Raw genomic sequence first — 22558 nt, forward strand, 5'->3', positions numbered from 1 at the left:
CGGACTGTCCTTTGACAGAAATGGAAACTACAACAGTGCAACTCTCTCCTCTGGTATGGACGGTCCAATAACAGTTATAATAAGTGCACCATTATCACCACTCTAAAATGGACTGGTCATTGCCAGAAGTGTTAAATGCAACATTGTCACGTCACTCAAGTATGGACTGTTCATTGCCAAAAATGTTAAATGCAACATTGTCACTTCCCACTAGCATGGAGTAGTCATCGCCAGAAATGTTAAACGCAACAATGTCACTTCCCTTTAGAATGGACTTTTTATGGCCAGAAATGATAAATGTACTGCTAAAAATTTAAGAGCAACATTGTCACTTCCCCCTCGAGCGGATTTCATTGCTAGAAGTTGTAAGTGAACCACTATTACTCACCTCTGCACTGGACTATTCATTGACAGACATATCAGGTGCATCATTGTAACTGTCCTCAAGTACAAGCTTATGCAGTATCATTTTTTCAACAGTAACTGTGTTGTGTGAAGAACCAGAACGACGACATTGTTCCCGCCATACATCACGTATGTATGAACGTACAGTTGAGCTTAACATTGCATTTAGCGAGACATGTGCAAGTACGTTACCAACTTTTGTGGTATATCACGCCTCTAACATAAATGACGCAACGCCATTGGTCCAGGACTGGTCACGCGGAGACCCCATATTTGTCCATTTTGGGTCCAAATTTATATCGTTCCAAAATGGCGTCAATTTCCGATTCCGATGAATATTCTGCTGAATAAATAAAACATTTAAACATCTAAACAGGTCGTCGACGTGATATATACGTTATGGGTTTAGTAGTTGATTCGATATGGGATAAACGGGGCGCAGGACACGTTATTCGGGTAGAGCTTCGCCTTTGCTCGAACCCGAATGTGGTTTTCCTGCGCCCCGTATATCCCATTTCGTGTCACGTACTAACCCCGTAACTTATAATACGGTAAATATATTGTGCCCTTGAACGTTTGACTGTTCAGTAACGGACCTTCTGCTTACGAGGCACCTGATATTCGCTGTGTTGGCGTCGTGTTCACCTTTAGTTGTTTCAATACCGTTCACATGTTCTCGCACTTGTCAGGAATGCCTGCATCAATATTGTTCTATTATCCTTAAACTTCTATTTGCTTACATACGAAGAGTGCAAATGAATTTACTCTGTAATGAAAACAATAACGCCGACAAAGAGATTTCGTGTATCATTTGTTGAAGAACATAGAGCGCTTAAAGTTGTTCAAATAGCATATATCCAAAATAAAACGATTCATAGTGCAGTCGATTTTCTTCCCAATATTGCTCTTTCTTGAATGAGTTTGCCAGTATTTATCTGGGAAACATTAAACACTGAGAATGTCGTATCCCTTTGTATTTCAAGGTACAGAATCCATATTTAAGCAGTGGATAATCTTTATTCATTGATTGGCACACATAACCGGAAATGGGTTTGTTTAATGCTTTTGTAGGTCATTTGTATGTATCCATAATCGATTAAGTAAGCGGCGTCGGAACTTGAACATTTTGTTTACTGACGAGTTTTGAAAACATTCTTGTCTGAGAGTTGCTCACTATTTGCATAAAACACTTGTCATCCCCTCCCATTTCTGGTGGTATTCCGGATGCTGCGGTACGTTACGCCGGATTCCACTCATAGAGCAAGCTGGATTCGGGTTCCATAAGCAAACATAAATGACACTAATAAAAACGTATTACAATTTACCAAAATAATGTAAATCTGGCAGCAAATTGGTATAATCTTTACATCAGTCTTACCACAGTGAGACCTATAGAAGCGTTGGCTTGGAAGAGGCATGTCCCTTGGACACAGAAAGTGAATTTTGTCACATCGATTCAATGTGAAAGCGGCCTAAATCTGATACAAACGACAAGACTGAGTCTGAAGTGTATACCATTCATTGAACTGCAATACTTAATTATATAATATTAAGCTTAATAACTGACACTACTACATACAGTGTGATATGCACGAAAATGCAGCCCCATACTACATTCGCATTCCATTTATTTTCATTCGCTTCGCTTGATCGTTTTGTTATATTTGTTTAAATAATATTTATATGATTTATTGCTTCACGTATTATTATATGCTAATTGCGACGGTTTATAATTTACCGTGTGCATTGAATAGAGAATATGTCACTTTCTGCCGACAATGCTCGCGCAGTCCGGAATATGAACATGAATCATACCGGGCTACGCATTTATCTTCGTGTGATATAACTGATTTATGATTTCAAGGGGGCGACACCCTAGTTCAGGTCATCTTGCGTTTGAATACACATGCTGAAGAGGATAACCATTGCGTGTATTCACAGACCATTTCTTGTATGACGTTGGTGTGGTTCGATCTCAGTTCGAAAGACATCATAGTTCGATGTATTTTAGGACTAGACACAGGTAGGTGGCTTGCAACTCCGATCCTTGTACAAATGATCCTTCTGTGTTATGTATATAGCACTAGAGGATCCGGGGGGTCCTACAATTTCACCCAACTGTAAGCACATATATTTCGGTTCGGAGGGAGGGGCGCAAGACAAAAGGCTACGACCCTACGTTACGCCCTCTCTAGCGTCAAATCCTGGATCTGCCCCTGAATAGGTCTCAGAAATAGCCTCGGGAAAATTTTTCATTCTTTCATATAACTTCTTTATTTTACAGAAGACTGTTTTTCTTTCTTTACATATACACAAACAAAAAAGCAAATGGTAGTTTTCACAATATATTCATGTTTTTTTTACAGTCATATTGAGATCTAGACAGCTGCTTAGTCAATGATTGATAGAAAAAGGTCTAAGCAGGTTAATAAGAAACATAACACATAATAACAATGAAATGATAACAACATTTTACAAATGTTAATCATAGTAAAGTATGTCAAATCTGTTTGCAACGAGCAAATGATCGATGGAAACGAGGAAAATAGATGTGACTTGTAATTTCGTTGATTCAAACATGTTGAAACTATTTTATAGTCATGAATGTTTTGTGTCCAAAATAATTGTGTCACATTTGAAAACGAGTATACATTGATTGATTTTGTCCACGGTAGTCGTTTTTCTAATGAACTCATTAAAAGTGAACTTTGTTATCATCATGTCCTATCTGATATAATACCATACACATTGATGGGTAATTAATACGAACAATTATTGAATACGCACACAGTTAATACATGGATGTAAAAGCAAAAACAATCAACATTTTAATAGCACATCAAAATTGGCGTCTCAATTAGAGCAAAAGCGAAGCTGGCCTTTGTTCGTCAAAGTGGTTCGTCTCCATTCAAACTTCTTTGGTACTGAAAGATAAAAAACCCATAAAGTATGGAACATACAAATATTATAAAATAGTTGAATCCTTATGTTATCATGTGAAAGTGCACTGATAATTTTAAGCATTGAACCTGAACATGCACATGTTTATCAAATGTTTAATTCGATCTATCTATATACATACCATACAAAAGCCGGAATCAGGGCCACACATCCCGGGAAACTGGAAGACCGTCATAGTGGTTCATTTAAGATCCTGCAGAATTTGTTTCAACAATTGCAGAAGCAGTATCTGGTCTGAACATAATTTATTTGTGAAGTATATTTAAAACAATCATTGCACGAGTCTTCACCTTAAATATCACAGTTTAAAATATCGTCATATCCGGTGATTCTCACACCACCAGGTCGCCATGGTGACCGTACAAGTCCATGACGTCAATATCGTTCTGTTCGAGTGTGTAGCTACCGGAAGTCGTGGTCGAACCTCCGTCGTCTTCGTTAGACCGGAAGGAACTACCACTGTCATGACGCGGGCGCGCTGGCATGCCACCCTGGTAATACCCGTCTCTCCAAAGTTCCAAATGTGGCATAGGCATTTGATTAGGGTAACTATTTTGAGCACTATATGTCGGATTTGTGAAGTTCTTTATGGCAAGTTTATTGTGTAGTTGTTGTTCTGGCTTTGAGTATTTATAAGACTGCGGTCTGTGAGACCCCTGAACTTGATGAGGTCTGTGAGAGCCCGGGGCTTGATGGATGGGCGTGCTCTCCCGGACCGAGGAAGTCGACAGGTTACTATGGTAATAGGGTTGAGGCAGAAACGTCACGTGTCGCTGACTTCTCGAATCCAGACTTCCGAACACACTTTTGTCCTCTAAAATGACACATGTAGGAATATTGACTTGACGATCAGAAATATGCATTTCAATGTAAATACTGGTTGATTAGCGACACCTTATTTATTTGCCTTTCATGTATACCACGATAAGAAAACAATTTCACTCAATTTGTATTCAGACTTTGAAGCACATTATATTGAAGTAGAATTTGCAGTTAAAAAGGTACTGCTAAGACAATTATCTTATAAAACATGACATAACATACCATTGACCGGTGAGGCGGTGGAGACATCCTCCTCGCTGCCACCCCGCCCACTGTCGCACGTGACCGTGTCACGGGACGTCTCGCTCTCGCTGTCACCAAGAGGAAGCTGTCGCACCTGTATTTACGGAACACATCGGATTATAGTATTGAAAATTTAGTTGTCTTTGATCGTCACTGATCGATATGCTTCAACTCATTTCATACTTAAAAGAGTTCAATGTTAAAAGATAAAACGATTCATCTGAATGAATAAACGGTCCTTTTGTCTTTTATCGTTCGTTCTTATCTCCAGCAAATGGAGCATACCACTCTTAAGTGAAAATTTCAGCTGATTAAATCTCTGCCGAACGCTGCATATTGATTTAAAAGTGACATGGATTACTAAAATGGATTTTAGAATTAAAACATTACATTGATATAAATCTGTCAAAACATCATTACTTGTCAACCGGAGCAAATTACTTTTAAATTTTCCGTTTAAAGAGTGCAGTAAATATCATTTGCAGTAGTATATGGGCCGAAGTTCTAAAGCTTCAGTCTATACCTCACTGTTTGTCAATCCAATAAAATAACATTATTTGAAGTCAAACAGAAATACCACTTTCATATATATAATCATTTATCATTGTTAAACGAAATAATCTCGCTCCAAGAAGCTTTAGACAAACATCCTTAGCCATGTATTATCCAAACACATGTTTTGATCAAAATTTGATAAATTTATTGTTAAAAAACGAGACCCGGCCCTTACCTCTTGCGTATTTTCCCACACCCTTGTCTTGGCCTCCCAGAGGTACTGCTGTAGTTTTAGAGCCTTCATGTGGGAGTCGATTTTCTCCTGGTTCTGCACGCTGTACATCGGAGGCCCGTGCGGGGGGACACTGGACGGAGGCCCGTCGTAGTATCGCTGTTAATTAGATGAAAAAATATACAATACAACCCATGGATTTGCTACATGTATAGTTGGTGTTTAGTAAGTAAAAAATGATCGATCTTCTATATGAATAATAGTTGACTACATGTAGCTTATGCACCAGTCAATTGTAACCACGCCTCCCCCCCCCCAGGTCCGGAGAATAGCGGGGACTTTGACTTTCGGTCCAGCCAACCCCGGGGAAAATCTCCGCCCTGCGGGGACAAACTGGTCAAATCCCCGCTAAATGCCCCCGCACCCCAGGGAGCCGAAGTAAGGCACATTCCCCGCTATATTTTGCGCGAAGACAAAACCACCGCGGTCACCCGATCCTGCGGGGCCACCTGGAAAGTAAAGACACGGCCCTTTTCCCCGGCTATCCCCGGTATACCCCCGGACCTGGGGGGGGGGGGGTGTGGTTACAATTGACTGGTGCAAAATTTCAGACACGTTCGACAATCGGAATAGTTTTGAAATTGGCAACAGCATTTGAAGCTTATATAAAAAATGTAATAACGCAGAATAATGTGCGAATGAGTTCCTAGAGAAAATGATCATATGGCAAAACAAATCAAGGGCTTATGGCAAGAACAGGAATGATTAACATTTAATGAGAATCGTAACATTTCTTATCAGATTTCACCATACAAGAATTTTACGGTGTTACATATAAAACACTGTAATGCTGTTCAATATTTAAAGTGACATGCGCTCAGAATCGATATAGCACAAAATAAAACAACGATATTCCCCTGCTTCCTTTATGCCTGCGAGGAACACTGAATAGATATCATGAACTGAAATCTATCATAGGGTTGAAATTTATGGGACGGGCTTTCATTATTAAAGGACAATTCGCATTGATTTCAGCTATCCTATTTCAATTATTTAATGAAGACCAAGTCATTTTTGTGAATTATCAGAGAAAGGCTCTTGGAATTGTCCCCAAAACGTTAGCACAACACATAAATTTCAGAGTCAATGTCTAGGGGTCAGACAGAAGAGATTCGTATCAGAAATGAGAATGAACAAAATAAATAAGAAACTTTCTGCAAGCTGTGCGTTTTCAACATTATAGATTTAATTATAGTTCCTACATATTCTGCTCTAAATAGAACTATTTTGCACCAAATGATATTTATGATATTTAAAACATAGCAGAAACCTATTTACCGCTTTATCATATTCTTCGGTGTTTGATTCCTCGTTTTTCCCGCCGCCAATCCCGTCCAGCGAGAACTGCAGAGAAAAGCTAACTTCCTTCTTCTTCCTGCCGCCTGGTCCCTCCTCCTTCCCCGACACTTCTGCGTCCGGAGGATGAGAATCGGAGCCAGAGGAAATGCCAGAATCGGAATACCTCGCGCCAAGATCCTCGTGGTGCTTCCGGCGGTCCGCGTTACGAAGGAAAAGTATCACGACAATGATTGCCACGGCAACGGCGATAGTCGTTATTATTACCACAACAGATATTATAATATATTTATTGTTTGAGTCCCCTTGTATTGCTTTAGCGCCTGTACCGTTGGTGTAAATGAGTTCCACAATAAGATTTACACGGATAGATTTTGGACTTGTACCTCTGTCTTTTACTTCAATTGTAAGAGTGACGGTTTGGTCTTCCTTAATGTCAATGTAGTTGATAATAGAAAGTTCGCCTAGATCGGGGTCAATTTCGAATATGTTTTCGTCATTTCCGCCAATAATAGAGAACACTAGCGTCCCATTAGCACCAGCATCTGTGTCATGGGCAGAGATGGTCGTGACAACATTGTAGCCGCCCATCTGGTACAGAAACTGGACCGTATTGTTACTGTCATTGGGAAATGAGACTATTGGTGCGTTGTCATTTTCATCTGTGACAAAAATGGTAACAGACTGTGTACTGCTCAGTGCCGGGTTACCATGATCGGTCACCTTGACAGGAATATCGTACCGAGAATGTTGCTCGCGGTCAAGCGTCTGTTTAGTTCTAATTTCACCATTTGGCAATATATCAAAAGGCAGCGCAGTTTGTAATGGGGCAAACGAAAAGTCATATTTAGCATTGTCACCAATGTCCCTGTCCTCCGCATGTATTAGTCCTACACTTGTGTTGGCAACAAGGTTTTCGGCAATCTTGAACTCTGGTCTCGTAGGAACAATTACCGGCGCGTTGTCATTCACGTCTATCAAGGTCAAGGACACGGTGGCGGTTCCAGTCCGCCGTGCTTGTCCTTTGTCCACTGCCAGCACACGGAACACCCGGATATCCATCTCCTCTCTGTCCAAATCAGTTTCCATCTTGACCACTCCTGTTGAGTTATCGATTGAAAAGTCACCATTTGGATTTTCTAAAAGATACTCAACAGTTCCATTATTTCCAGCATCAAAGTCTCTTGCACTGACACGAGTGACAACCTCGCCTTTCATGTTCTCATTCTTTGACACCAGGTACACCGGTTTATAAAACTCAGGATCATTGTCATTGACATCAGTCACACGAACGAAGAATGTTTTGGACGAGTATTTCGGAGGTATACCATAGTCGTGGCACAACACAGTCACATTGTGCATGGCGACAGTCTCCCTGTCTAGCTGCCCAGATGCTATTACTTTAAATCCACGGTTCTGGAAGGTTTCTAACCGAAACACAGAGTTGGTTATATTGCATGAATATTTACCACTGTCTCCCTTGTCATTGTCTGTAACATCCACGTGAGCGATAAAGAACCCAGTCGGCTGGTTTTCTTCAACATCAACGTAGTCTATATTTCCGGGTTTGAACAACTTAATAACAATGGCTGGAGCGTTGTTTTCTACATCATTTACACTGACCTTTACTGTCGTTTCATTAGTTAGAGGTGAGATGCCGTTGTCCATTGCTTCAACGATAAATTCATACATTTCAGCAGATTCGTGTCTTAATTCCGAAATCACAGAAATATTTCCTGTATCTTCATTAACTTTGAAAAAGCGTTCGATCGTATCCACGTTGGACTGCCGTTTTATGTGGTAGGAAACTCTGCCATTATCACCGCTATCTTTATCCGTCGCAGAAACAGTCAGTATGACAGTGTTTGGAATAATTGTTTCATTTACAGTCACTTTATATTCCTTGGAGTCGAACATCGGAGGGTTGTCATTAAAGTCGGAAACATTGACAACAAACGAATGTGTAGATGTCATTGCACTTGGTTTTCCGCTGTCAAACACCAAAAGCTCCAGATTGTAATTGTCTTGCGTCTCTCTATCCAAATAAGTTTCCAGCTTTAGTTTTAAAACGAAATCATTCGAGTTTTTGACGCCAACCAGCGAAAACTTGTCCGAGCTAGGCACGAGCGTGTATCCTCGAATCGTATTATTCTCTAGCATGTCAGCGTCTGATGCCGTGGCAATGTCATACACAAGGCTGACTTCAGCATCTTCTGAGATATTAATAACATCCTTCGCATTGGTAAAGATAGGAGCGTTGTCATTTTCGTCAAGAATATTAACCGTAACATCGACAATGTCAAAGAATAGTTTACCAATGACGGACACCTCAAACGTCATTTGACAGTTTGGAAACGAACACAATTCTTCATGGTCGACGACTGTTGCCGAAGTGTTTAAATTTCCATTTGTATTATCAATCACAAAGTATTTTGTGAATTGGTTGTCCTCGTAAAACCTATACGTAACACTTTCTGAAACATTTTGGGTGACGTCACTGTCCTGGGCTATGTTTCCAATGTAATATCCGGGTGTTCTGTTTTCTATGATGCTGTATGTGACTTCATCAGCACATATTGCAAACGTCATCAACAGGAAGACGACAACTGCCAAACAGCAGACGACAGAAACAGCGGGACGCTTCATTTTGCTCGAAAGTCGATGAGGTATTTCTCATAATAACCTGAAACGATATATATTGATATTGAATTATGTATCGCAATAACATCTATGTCTGTATATCAATTTGTATTCGCAGGAGGTTCCAAATAAAATATGGTCTGTATATCGAATGACAAATTACACCATGTTGTTTTTGTTTGGTATACCATTTCTACACACTTCTTGTACAAGCAATAATGTCATCTTATACAAATTAGTGCTGAATATTTAGCCCCACGCGTCCTTTCCTGATTTATGTATTTGGCGGATGGAAAAAATACTCGGAACAAGCGGTTACAAATAATAAAACAACAGTTAAGGGCACGAAATGAATCAAAGTATAATCCTTATATATTAGAAATCCCCAAAGCGCAGGTGCTGTGAGCCGGACAGGGCAGTCTTTGTGGTCACTCTTATCTCATGTGGGCAAAAGGTCTTAAGGCCGCTGATACAGTATCATCAAGCTAAAGGTAAATTGTATATTTGCCTTAACACCTTCGACATTTCACGGCTTACAAAAGTAAACACGTATAAATAGGGGCTTGATCGTTTGAAATACTTGTTAAATAATGGAAATCTTCCTGAATTAGTTCAAGAGATTTGAACCTACAAAGGCAGGCTCAGTATAACGTGTCGGTAATGAGGTCACTATGTGGAAATGACATTTCACAATTTTTCATAAGTTGAAATGCATCTGGATACCTCAGGAAGGTATCAAAACTGCATTTATATATAATATATATTTTCTTACAAATTAACACTTCAGTAATTTCATGATCATCTTCAAGTATGAACAATCAACAGGATAGGTTTACGGAATAAGTATTAGACAAATTATTTAAGACATCGAATACGTATCTGGTTCATATAGCTAGCCATAAAATCAAATTTTATAACTAAATGACCGTAATGAAATGAAATATTAGACGAAAAGTTGTCATACAAATATCCTTTTGGGATCCTGTAATATGTGTATAATGTTTCATTTAACCACGAAGATTGTCGGTGTGAAAATAAAACACCATATAATGTGGCATTATTTACACCAATAATCCTATCCACGTGTTCCATAATTAATTTAAATTGTGCAATAAAATTACAATAAATGTGCCGCTGCCGCAGTAAAATATGGCGGTTCTTACATAAATTATTCACGATGTGCAAACATGCTTGTTTTTGTCAGCTATAAGAAATAGAGAAATGTACGTGAACTGAATGATTTAAAGTGTTCTGCAATTAAGAAAAAAAAGCATTTCTTTGTAAAAAAAATATATAGATGACCAGTGCTTATTGTTATTGCAAAATCAATGCTATCAGTGTTATGTGAAACTTTTTTATTAAAAGAAAAAAAGAGTACATTGTTAAAATAATAGATAATTTGAGATATAAGCAATTGAAAACTAAAGAATATTTGAGGTATTATATTCCCATCAGTAACCCGTGATTTCACATAATGTTCACTTTAATCATCCCGTGTCACCGGCTTGTCTCTTCATCAATATAAACTCCTCTATACAATTGTCCAAATTACGCTCAAAAACATAATGTTCATGCTCAATAAAACTTCGGTTGGTTCCTCAAAAGTCATTTATTGTTTGCGTCAACAGAAGCAATAAAGTGAACGAGACGTCGACTAATCATAACGGAATAAAAACGACTCCATCTCTTGCTTTATCTTCGTGTGTCACTTATCAAAAATATGTTGAAAGGTCTTCAAAGGTGTTTCAATTCACCGTAACATGTACCTCAACTGGAAATATTAAATCCTCATTTAATTTCGATTAGTTTTCGGCTTGATTAGCCGTATTTACGTGTATGTGTTTCTTACAAAGATTTCATTCCATGCAGTTAAATAATAAAAGCTATTTGATAAACATGTTACCAAATGTTGGTAACTAAACTGTTTTTCATGAATTGACAAAAAAAATTGTACTAAGTGAAAAAATAAAGATTTGTAATAACGTTTATCTTTGTTTTAAATATAATATATATATATATATATATATATATATATATATATATATATATATATATATATATATATATATATATATATATATATATATACATATATATATATATACATAAAGGGATCTCCGCACACATAAATAATTAAATCCCCCTTATTTAAAGCGTGAATGAAAATATATGTTAAAACAATGGTTTTATTCAATTGTTTAACTCGCTATCCAAATTATCTGCTCTGTCCAAGGTCTTAATTGAATGCAGTTTATATTGTAATGTTATTTCTAGAAAACGGATATTGACGTCTTGTGAAACGTCTGTGTGAGACGTTACTGTTCCGTCTCCTGCAGGTGTAAAAACGTTAATCAGCGCGTTCATTACGTGCAAGACAATTACAGCGTTATTTACTGACATTAACTGACAACCAAGTTACCAAAATAAGACCAAAAACATCTGCATAACAAGATAATTGAATATTAATGCGTGGTGTGGTGTAGAAATTCAACATCTGCATTCAAAGCTGTCATGCACCAGCGTGACATTTTGCATAATTTCTATACATGTTTATAAATTGCATTTACGAAATATTCGTGTTTTTTTTTAATTTCTTTTTATTCCATTTGGACTTAAAGCATTGTTGATGATTCAAACACATCTGAAGGAATCATAAATTAAAACAGAATTATATTTACCCCAAAAATCTTGATAGTAATATGATCCGTCTCCAAAGTTCGCCTGTCATATAAATCCAAGGTACAATTATGTTATGAATATTATTAATGTCCCTGAACGTGCGAACGAAGAGTATGAAAACATCTATCACTTTTCTAAACAGAATCCTTAAAACTCTCGTAATCTTCGCTCACAAAGATGACAAAAAGCTAATGTCATTGGAAAGCTTCCCTCACGAATATATATTGTTCATCATGTGACCATTCGAGCGAGCCATCAGTAACACTGGAGGCGAGAAATTTCGATAAAAACTGTAAAAGAACATTTTGATGATTTTTCTGATACCAATACCGCTCCGGTTTCCAAAGTGTCTTGTATTGTAAGAAAATGATAGTTAACGAAGTCGGATCTTTTTGTAACAATTACTTAAACCCAATTTTAAACTGCCCCGGGTTAACTGATTTGTACCTTTCTAAAATGAAGCGGAAACAATAAACCCTTTACAAGCCTTATTGCTCTGACTAATTAGCGAATTACAAGTTACCGATAAGATCAAAAAGGCGAAAATCATCTATTTCAAACGGAGCCGAATGAATCGTATCGTGATTATATCTAATGTTAAAATTTCAGATTCGTTAAATCACAGAAGAAAAGGATGTTTTGGAAATAATTACCAGATACAAATATAGATAACCGCGATAATCAAACGACTAGCAGTATGCGCTACAAATTAAAATTACAATTAAGAGTCAACATCGAATAAAGCAACGTTTGAAACCAATCAGCAGAAACAATGAAGTGTGAATTCATACCTAGCGCCAATCCCGTGCAGACTAACTAACATAACATAACCTACCTTCAACATCCACAATTTTGAAACACACATTAAAACTTCAAATATGTTTCAGTGTAAAGCATATTCAGTGTAATCTGTTTCCTTCAATGTTCACTTCACATGAGCTTAACACTTCAGCGTCCTTAACTAAGGCATTCAAAGCAGACAAATACAGACACAACTTGCCAGCATTAATTACCAACTAAGACTCAGATAAACACATTGAGCCTTCCCATCTTTAGCCCCTAATCCGATTACAGTCGCATCCCCAACACCTGGGGCCAATCAAATACCAGTCCGTCTGAGCCCTTAAAAATAATGCCAAATACAAACACGATATTTTCTTCTTTTAACAAATGACATCAACAGCAACGATCATGTATTTTTTTACGTCCCGCCGTGATTGAACATTCAAAAAGCTCATATGCAGTTTTTCTTTCACACTCTGTTGTTAACGTTTTTATGAAGTTAAATGTTTGAAATTCAATTAAGTCGTAATCTGTGCAAACGATATTGGCTCGTGTTATCTTTCTCTTATCTTAATAGCAATATTTGTTCCTTCTTAAATGTTCGCTGCCCTTTAAGGGATTAGAAAAATTACCAAGATATGGTATTTTGGCAGGCAAATATTACTGACCATAGCTGATAGGGTTTATTCAAATTTTCCCACTACATGGGACAACTTTTGGCTAATAATTTAAGTTCTATTAAAGATATGTCGCGAAACCAAATATTATCTTTGCAATACTCTGATATGAGCGTTTAGTATAAACTTCGCCATGATATTTACAGATATGACAAGTTTGCCTAAACAAGACCATTAAACTATAAACACATTGGCTTTATGTAAACGATAAAATGTCAAAGTGAAAACAGACATTTTCATGTACATTATTTGGCACCGAACAAATGGCAAAACAAAATGTAATCGTTTTAACCATTATTTCTAACATAACATAACATGAAAACACATTTATTCAGCATTTTATGTTTACATTATTCATAGCCATCATAAATTAAACACCACACTGTCGTGAAAAGCGATTATTTTTTAAATACATAATAAATAATTCAATTATTAAAAAGAAAGTAAATAGGAAAACAATCAACAGATTGTTTCAAAATCTATCAAAAGATAAACTCTTACTGAATATAATGCTTTTAAATTCGACAGTTTCTTTAAACAAAATTATCCGTTCACATTTTCTTTCGAAACTCACTTTCTGAACGGTGTCCTGTCTAAGAATCAATACGGATCCATGCTGTTTTCGAAATGTACGTATTCGTGCTAACTACTGATTCATATATGGTTTCCGTTTGTTTTCTTAACACTTCAGCCAGTAATCCAAACTTAAGGAACTTGACGATAACTCTGTCACTTATTCGTGCACTCAAATTCGCCTCAAAACCTATTATAAAATGGGCCTTCACTGCTAAATACATAAACGACAAAATTATTTGAAAAGCTAAAATCAACACAATTTTGAAGGCCCACGAATAAACCTTATTTCGCTCGAAGGAAATTAACTTACTTAAAATGCTAATATTTGTTCGATATTGATAGCAGTATTAGGATCTTAATGGCTCATGGGTCTACCAATAGCAAACATTAACACTATTGGAACTGATCATAAAGACGTTACGACTGCATTTAATATTTGAACAAAACTGGGGATAAAAGAAAATCCACTTTCTTTACAAAACATGAATAATGCAGTTCACAAACATGCGTTTTGAGCAGACGACCCCAATTTCCACCAAGCTTTTGGCACTGAACATCCTAATGTTACTTTGACACAGAAGAGATTACATTGGACAAATGTAATGACACCCATGCACCACACATAGAAAGAAATGTGGCTCTTCGAAAACAAACAGAACCAAATATTTTATACTGTTTTGAAACTATTGACTATTTCTTAAGAACAGCTATATTCTCAGAAAATCAAAAATCCTTAGCATGTTGGAACTTTGGATATAGCGTTAAACGATAGAAAGTTTTAAGACGACAATTATGACTGAAAAAAATATGTTGTTCAGGGTATTTAAACCAATTCATAACAAAGCAACCAAGAACACAAGCACGTCCACTTTGATCAACCTGCAAATATGCAAGATACGAAAACTCAAATAGAATTAAGATAGTATTTCATTAATAACTGACGAACCTTAAAACATCAAAGTGGTCATTTTGGCCTTGGACGTTTTCACAGAAGACCCTCTTAAAATTTAACGGATATAGGAAGGTTGAGTACAGATAATTGAATTATACACTCAGAAATTAAAGCGACCGAAGTAATCCAGTATTTCTTAAATGGGGGATTTAGCTGTTTTATGAATACGTACGCATTGCTGCCCAAATCAAAAGGCATACCGTGTAGAACTTCAATTATTCGATTTCCAAAGCTGTTAATGTTACACCTAATAAAAACTGGATTATGCTAATGTGGTCTCATAAAAGTTAAAATTCCATATTGTTCGAGTCAAAAATGCGGAGAAAGAGCGTAAAAAGTACGTTCAGGGTCCAAGGTTATTACCACTTTATGGCGGATCTAGTGTTTTATATTCGGTACATTCGGGTGTAGGGTTTTATGGAGAACCCTGCCCCACTGTTGTTTGACAGTATACTAGGAAGCGGGATTCAGCGTCTGTATCCTGTATCAGACAAAGGTGACACAGTCATAACCAGCTGTCAGCCGTAAAACAATCACCAAACAACATTGTTTATGTTCAGAGGACATCACATCGTGTCGTAAGAATCATTTTCGTTTTCACCGTCTCTCCGGATATGATTTCGACATATGATGCGGGGGCCTGGCATTTAATACCTGTATGACAAACATTGCGTGTTAAGCGTAAGTGTTAAAGTCATGGAAACGGATTCATCTCAACTATGCCACTCGGTCGAAAAAATCCTACACTAAACGTTTTAATATACTCGATATAAATCCCTTAAAGCTGCACTCTCACAGATTGAACGTTTTGACAACTTTTTTTAATTTTTTGTCTTGGAACGAGTTAATTTATGCGAAATTGCATGAAAACCAGTGGTATAAGATTGCTGACAGCAGATTTTCATATTTGAATTCAAAAACTGATGTTCTATGCATATTTCGTAAACAGTTACTAACGCTTTTAGCAATAAATCATTATTTTTATAACGGAAATATGAATATCTGCGATCTGATCTTTTGTCAGTCAAATTTGAAGATATTAACGCAAAAATTGGCACATTCCAAGACAAAAAATAAAAAAGTTGTCAAAACTGCTAATCTGTGAGAGTGCAGCTTTAAATCATAATAAATTGTATCACTGGGAAAACATGATGAACACTGCACCTAGCGTATTCAAACGACAGGTTTTATGCCTCAATGCAATGCCATATGGTCGATTAAAACTTAGCGGGGAACAGGTTTTATAAATGTTTGTGTGAATTATAGCTTTATTAAAATAATGTTTTGTCAAGGTTTTCAGTGGCTTTATTCCAGTGGTTATTCAAATCCACTACCAGAACTGAAAACCTGTACGTCTATAAATAATTGCTTATGACTTATTTGTTATGTTATCTCAGTAAATCAGCTGAATCAAGTCGTAAAGCTTTTTAAAAGCAGGGCAGAACATTGTCGTAAAACGTGTGTGATTTTTTAATTAATTTCATTTCACTGTGGTGATAAAACGGCGCCGCTTTCCGGATTTGGGGACTTATGTGGATGAAACGCCGGATAAAATGGTTTTGTTAATAAAATTGATGAAAAAGTACTATGATTTACTGGTATAACATTGACCCGGCACAACAAGAGAAGATCATTTAGTCCCCACTCTGGAAGCATACTATATGAAATTTACTTTTGTCCCAATATTGGCAATATAATTCCCAGTAGAAGGTCCTTCTTACCATACCTTATTTTTAAAACCAATACCGTTATTTTGAAGCAATGATTCTAAGACAGAACTTAAGATACGATTTGTATACATGTACTACGTTTTTTAACTATATCAAAGGTGATGAAGTCATAGACAATGTCAAATACTCAGGGTGTCTTTGCCTCCGAGCCACGGATACACAATTGCTCTGAGCATATTATTGTTTTAGGTTTCAGTTAAAGAAAACACCATACAGAGATCTGTTCCCGTCAATGTCTTGTTGTAAAAATATTTACTCTGGATGAAAAGAACATCTGACAGGTTACAAACAGTGAGCGTTTTTCCTACAAAGCTGTTTTGACAAAGGCATTGCCAGTCTCCCTCGAATACGTCCCCTGGGGCAACTATTGGTGTTATCTAACCCTACATCGGAAGCTGGAGTAAGACAATCTGGCCACGTGGGGTAAATTTCCTATCGAACGTTCCGTACTTCATAGACTTTGTTCTTTTCACGCAGTTTGTATTTCGCTGTTGTCATCACCATACCTTATTCAAGTATAAACTGAGGGTAACTATTCATTTCCACGGCACGCGGTACCTACAGCCCTTTTGTTTTAACCCAAAACGGTTTGAAGAAAACAACACTGTAGAGATAGTATAATTACTTTAAAACGTTGACAATTCAACAAAATAAAGTGAAAGACGAATTAGCACAGGCACCTTTTAGGAGGTCTACCAAAATCAATTAGCTTTTAGTGTCGCATTTCACTGCTATCATTATTTCATTAAGGACAATACATTCTATATAATTATTATTGGCAGCCACACTTTGTTTGTGGTTATGAGTAATCACACCATATAAGAGAGAGAGGGAAATACATGTTGTGCAAATATATCCATTTTTAAAGGTTCATTTGAAATGTCAGTCAGACCCAAAGGCGTCAAATATTTACACAATGTTCAAAATCTATTTAATCATACGCATAACATTTTAGTTTATTTGGATCCCTCCCACACTCCCCTTTTCTCCATTTCCCCTTTCTCTTTCTCGTCGTTTTTTTCAGACGTTTCTTCTTCGATTTTACCTTGTGCTACTTATTAGTCATCATGAAGTGTAAAATTAGTGATACAATGAAGAATCACCGGATCCCCCACTGCTATCGTTTTGATCATTTTAATACCTAGATATGTCCAAGTATCACTCGCTCAGTTTGTCCTATGATTTGACAAGTTTTCCAAAACTCCTCACATACATTAGGCTATCAACATTTCTGTCAGCCGTTTTCCGCTCCCGGAGATAGGGTTCAAATTTGAAATGTTAAAATTGGACCCAATCAAAATGAAATTTCTATGCCATTTTCCGATTTTGTATTTATCTTTTGATTTAAATGGTTTATCTTGTCTAGGGTTATTGAAAAAGACATTTAATTAACTCCTATACAAATAAAATCCTTGGTTTGGCTGTAAAGAACCTTGATATAGCGTCTTCTCACAATGGGCCCTGGTAATGTACAGGGAATTATTAGCGCCAGAGTTTAGACATTTTCATAACCTGTTGTAAAAGGGAGGCGTACTTAGATGAAAGCTGATCCCTGTAATCATAACAGAGAAAATTATACTGATCAATTATTATTAAATTGTCAAAATACTTTCGACAGGTTTGAAAAGACTTTATCTAACTTCAGGTTTCAAATCTGCATTGAACAAAGACAGGCATCAGTCACGCTTATACACTGAATTATCATTATTTTATGATCTAAAATTTGATTTTTAAAGTCCTTACCATTCAACACAGTAATTGTACTTACTTAAACGAAATGAACAATATTTATAAATGTATGAAAATTCAAATTTTCCCAACACCCTGTGTCTTTTCACCCGCATAAGATTTCCAATGAAGGAAGAAGCCACGACAGGCGTCAGACTATACTTAAACAGCATAATAAAGCTTTGGCTCTTTCAAGAAAATGGAAATTACAGCTTGCAAACTTGAGCATTTATTAATGACACCAGGAAAATATGACTATTATTAATATTATTACTGCCAAGCAAGACTGAAACTGCTCTATATCAGTTTAGTGGGAAAAAGTGATTCGTTTCCTCTTCAATTCAATTGCATTAAAGTCCTCCTTCTTCTCCAACAACAACAACAACAACAACAACAGCAACAACATCAACAACAACAAAAACAACAACACCACCAATAACAACAACAATAACAACAACCAACAACAGCGCAGTAGTAGCAGGACCATCTCCATGATCAACATCGTTAAATTCGAGTGTTCAAAATTGAACCTTCTTATTGTTCATCGTTGTAATGTTAAATCATCACAACATGTTCATGAAATTTTAATAAAAGGCCCACGATAAAAATGATAAAACTACTGTCATATTTCAAACATTGGAGTATTAATATAATTAATTAGTATTGAGTAATATGGCAGAATGCGCGAAAATGCACACCCCAGGGAAATTTCAACGGAAAGGATGCCAGATAAAAACCACAATTGTTGTTGACAACATGAAACCATGGCAATCTCGTGGATCTATATGATCCATTACTAACATTAAACCTTGTACAATACAAAGCCTTGTCGGCCGACGAACACAACATAAAATGTTTTTTGATTGAAACAAAAGGGACACTTTATAGTCGGCGGCGGCCCGCAGGTGACCGAGTGGATCACTCTGACGTGATTCTCCGCCGCTCTTGGCCGCCTGCAACAGCGCCCTCGGGGAGTCACCATGACAACGGGATGCGGACATATTAACGGAAACCAAACAAGTGCCCCCTTCAGTCCAGATAATGGAGTCTGCTGTGATTTAAAGATTCATTTGATGGCGACACGTAATTGTTCGTCTGCCAGAGAAATACCTCTAAAATCAGTAGTTTTTTTCTGCTTAAAAAGCTTTTAGATGGCACTTCTAGAGATGTATTTTCGTCCATTCTGGTAATTTGCGTTTAGAATGACCAGAAATGTCATAAAGAAACCACTCACAGGGAAGTAAACAATGATAAAACAGTTAACTTAATAATATGAAATTCCTAAAACCTTAACATACTGTGAATTAATGATGTACCTCTCTTGAAAGCATATAGTTTTCAGAAATGCAATGAACTTTGTTCGTGTCACATTATTGTCTTAAAAACAACCAATTTTAGACATCGAACTTAAATCTAGTTTCTAGTATATATTTATAAAGGTATCATGTGTTAGATAAAATACAAAAGTTAAAAACAAACAATTAGGTGAAAAACAACAACAACAAAACAATTTGAAATCATATATAGTGAATTTGTAACACAGAGAAACTGAAAACAAGACTGTAAACTTTGTTTTATTTTATTTGACATTAGCTTGAAAAAAATATTTTAATCTATCTTACTTCTGGGAGCTTATTTTCTAAAGTACAAAATTATTATTACACGCATTGATTTTTGATGATGTATCACAAATTCTGAATTATTTTATAATAAATTTAATAATAAAAAATAGTAACAAATACTAAAAGTTATAAAATAATAAACAACTCCTGATAATAATACTCCTTATACTACTATTATTATACTACTCCTACTGCTACTGCTACTGCTACTGCTACTGCTACTGCTACTCCTACTGCTACTCCTACTGCTACTGCTACTGCTACTGCTACTGTTACTGCTACTGCTACTGCTACTGCTACTGCTACTACTTCTACTGCTACTACTACTACTACTGCTACTACTACTAATAATAATAATTATAATAATAATAATAATAATCCTAATACTCCTAAAAATAAAAGTACTGCTAATAATACTCCTAATACTCCTGCTACTACTACTACTACTACTACTTCTACTTCTACTGCTACTGCTACTACTTCTACTGCTACTACTACTACTACTAATAATAATAATAATTATAATAATAATAATAATAATCCTAATACTCCTAAAAATAAAAGTACTGCTAATAATACTCCTAATACTCCTGATAATAATAATAATAATAATAATAATAATAATAATAATAATAATAATAATAATAATAATAATAATAATAATAATAAAAATAATAATAATAATTATAATAATGATAATACTCCTAATACTCCTGATAATAATAATAATAATAATAATAATAATAATAATAATAATAATAATAATAATATTAATAATAATTATAATAATAGTAATGAAAATAATAATTATAATAAGAAGTAGAAGTAAAGAAGTAGTAGTAGTAGTAGTAGTAGTAGTAGTAGTAGTGGTAGTGGTAGTGGTAGTGGTGGTAGTAGTAGTAAGAGTAGAAGTAGTAGTAGCAGGAATACATTAATAGCAGTAGCAGTAGTTGTAGTACTAGTAGTAGCAGCTGTTGTTGAAGTAATAGCAAAAGCAGTAGTAGAAATAGCATTAGCAGCAGCAGCAGTAGGTGTTGCAGAAAGATGAGCAGTGTAGCAGTAGCAGTAGTAGAAACAGTAGTGGTGTCAGTAGTAGCAGCAGCAGAAGCAGTAGGTCAGGTAATAAACTGTTACTGCATTCCAAACACAGTATTTTTCTGTGTTGATATCACAGAGAACAGAAATAGACATACATCATCCACGGCATTTTGTCAGCACGTCGGAAGAAAATTGTGCTTAATTTGATAATTGCTACTGTTAGTGAAAAGTAAAAGTAACTCAAATTACTGAAATGCTTCAATTATACACAAATAGAATATTGATTACACAAAGACCTCTCAAATGCACATTTTGTATGAAGAAGACAAATATTGCATTGAAATAAACGCTTTGTACAATCACTAGAGAGTAAGTGTCGACTTTGAATGTATTTTGCACTTAAAAACAGAATGCAGTCTTATATGATAAACATTGATTATCGAGTAAATTATTTTCCATATGAATAAGTTTCATATAATAAAAATGACTTTTACTGAGATACAACATTTGAAAATATTTACAGCAAACGTTCGCCCAACACATCGTTTGTGGAGGCAAGGAAATGGTAACATTTTAAAGTATCAAATTTAAATAGTTACGTGTGCTTTACTTAATATACGAATTAGTTCAAAACAACTACAGCAGTTTTTTTTTCATATTTAAGTATGCCTTATATACAAGTTCAGTTTCCGTTTAAGTTTTAATATTCATATTATGTAGCATTCATTTAATTGATATTTAAGAAATCAACTTACGTAATGTACAATTGGTAATCCATTTCATTGCAGTACCTCCCAAAGATGACGCACTATGTAAATGTTAAAGATAATGTCAAGCTTCTTCGATAACAAGAATCAGTGTATGTGTTTTATTTCACTGTTAACCGAAATAAAATGATATCTCATCCGTAGTAGTGTTCAATGATCCTTCGACCAATCACGACAATGAGTAAATATCACGTGAACGCTTAAGTGCGGATGAATACACTATTTGTGCATCAGCTTTGCTGTCACTTCAGACGACAGTTATGATTGTGGTATATCGTAAAGTGAGTTTAAAGCAGATTTCTGACAAGAGAATATCAATTATGCAAGGCAAAATCTTTGTTTTTGTTGTTGGCGTTTTAAACACTCATGTTTGCCCATTTAAGGTGAAAAGGTCAAGAACATTATAAATAAATGGTATTGTTTTGTTTTATTTTTAGAGCCGCAGCATACACTTTCTTTTAGGAATTTACAGTACGAATAAAGAGCATTTAATGAATTGTAAACAAATCATATAAGTGTATTTCTGCTACAGTAACTGCATTTAAACTGAAACGGTAAATCAGTTCTGTCGGCCTGCTGAAAAGTGAAATTATCTAAAAAAAAAAATAATAAAACTAAAACGAAGCAATAACACGTAGTCCTAAACTCGTTCTTGTATATATAAAAACGCGATTTATTTGCATTAATTCGGCGTATGTCAAGGTTGCGTTGGTATGATTGTTTTGTCATTCCTGGGCCACACTAATCCTGTCAAAATGAGTGACAGGTACGTCAGCCCTCACTAACAGGTCCATTTGAGGCTGTCATCTCGCTCGTTAGCGCTCGGTCATCACCGTGCCGTGCTCACTAGCT

The 22558-nt window shown here is 36.0% G+C and overlaps 1 protein-coding gene across 1 annotated transcript; it reads right to left on the bottom strand.

The window, feature by feature from the left end:
* Positions 1–2736: 2736 nt before the first annotated feature.
* LOC128227928 (protocadherin alpha-1-like) lies at positions 2737–21848 on the bottom strand. Its single transcript, XM_052938878.1, has 6 exons — positions 21695–21848; positions 6497–9197; positions 5162–5317; positions 4411–4525; positions 3488–4180; positions 2737–3329 (listed from the first exon to the last, which is right to left on the bottom strand). The coding sequence occupies exons 2-5, from the start codon at positions 9158–9160 to the stop codon at positions 3699–3701; spliced, it is 3417 nt and encodes a 1138-aa protein (XP_052794838.1). The 5' UTR covers positions 9161–9197; positions 21695–21848; the 3' UTR covers positions 2737–3329; positions 3488–3698.
* Positions 21849–22558: the final 710 nt, after the last annotated feature.

The sequence above is a fragment of the Mya arenaria genome, chromosome 3, assembly GCF_026914265.1.
Source record: "Mya arenaria isolate MELC-2E11 chromosome 3, ASM2691426v1".
In the NCBI taxonomy this organism is placed as follows: Eukaryota; Metazoa; Mollusca; class Bivalvia; order Myida; family Myidae; genus Mya; species Mya arenaria.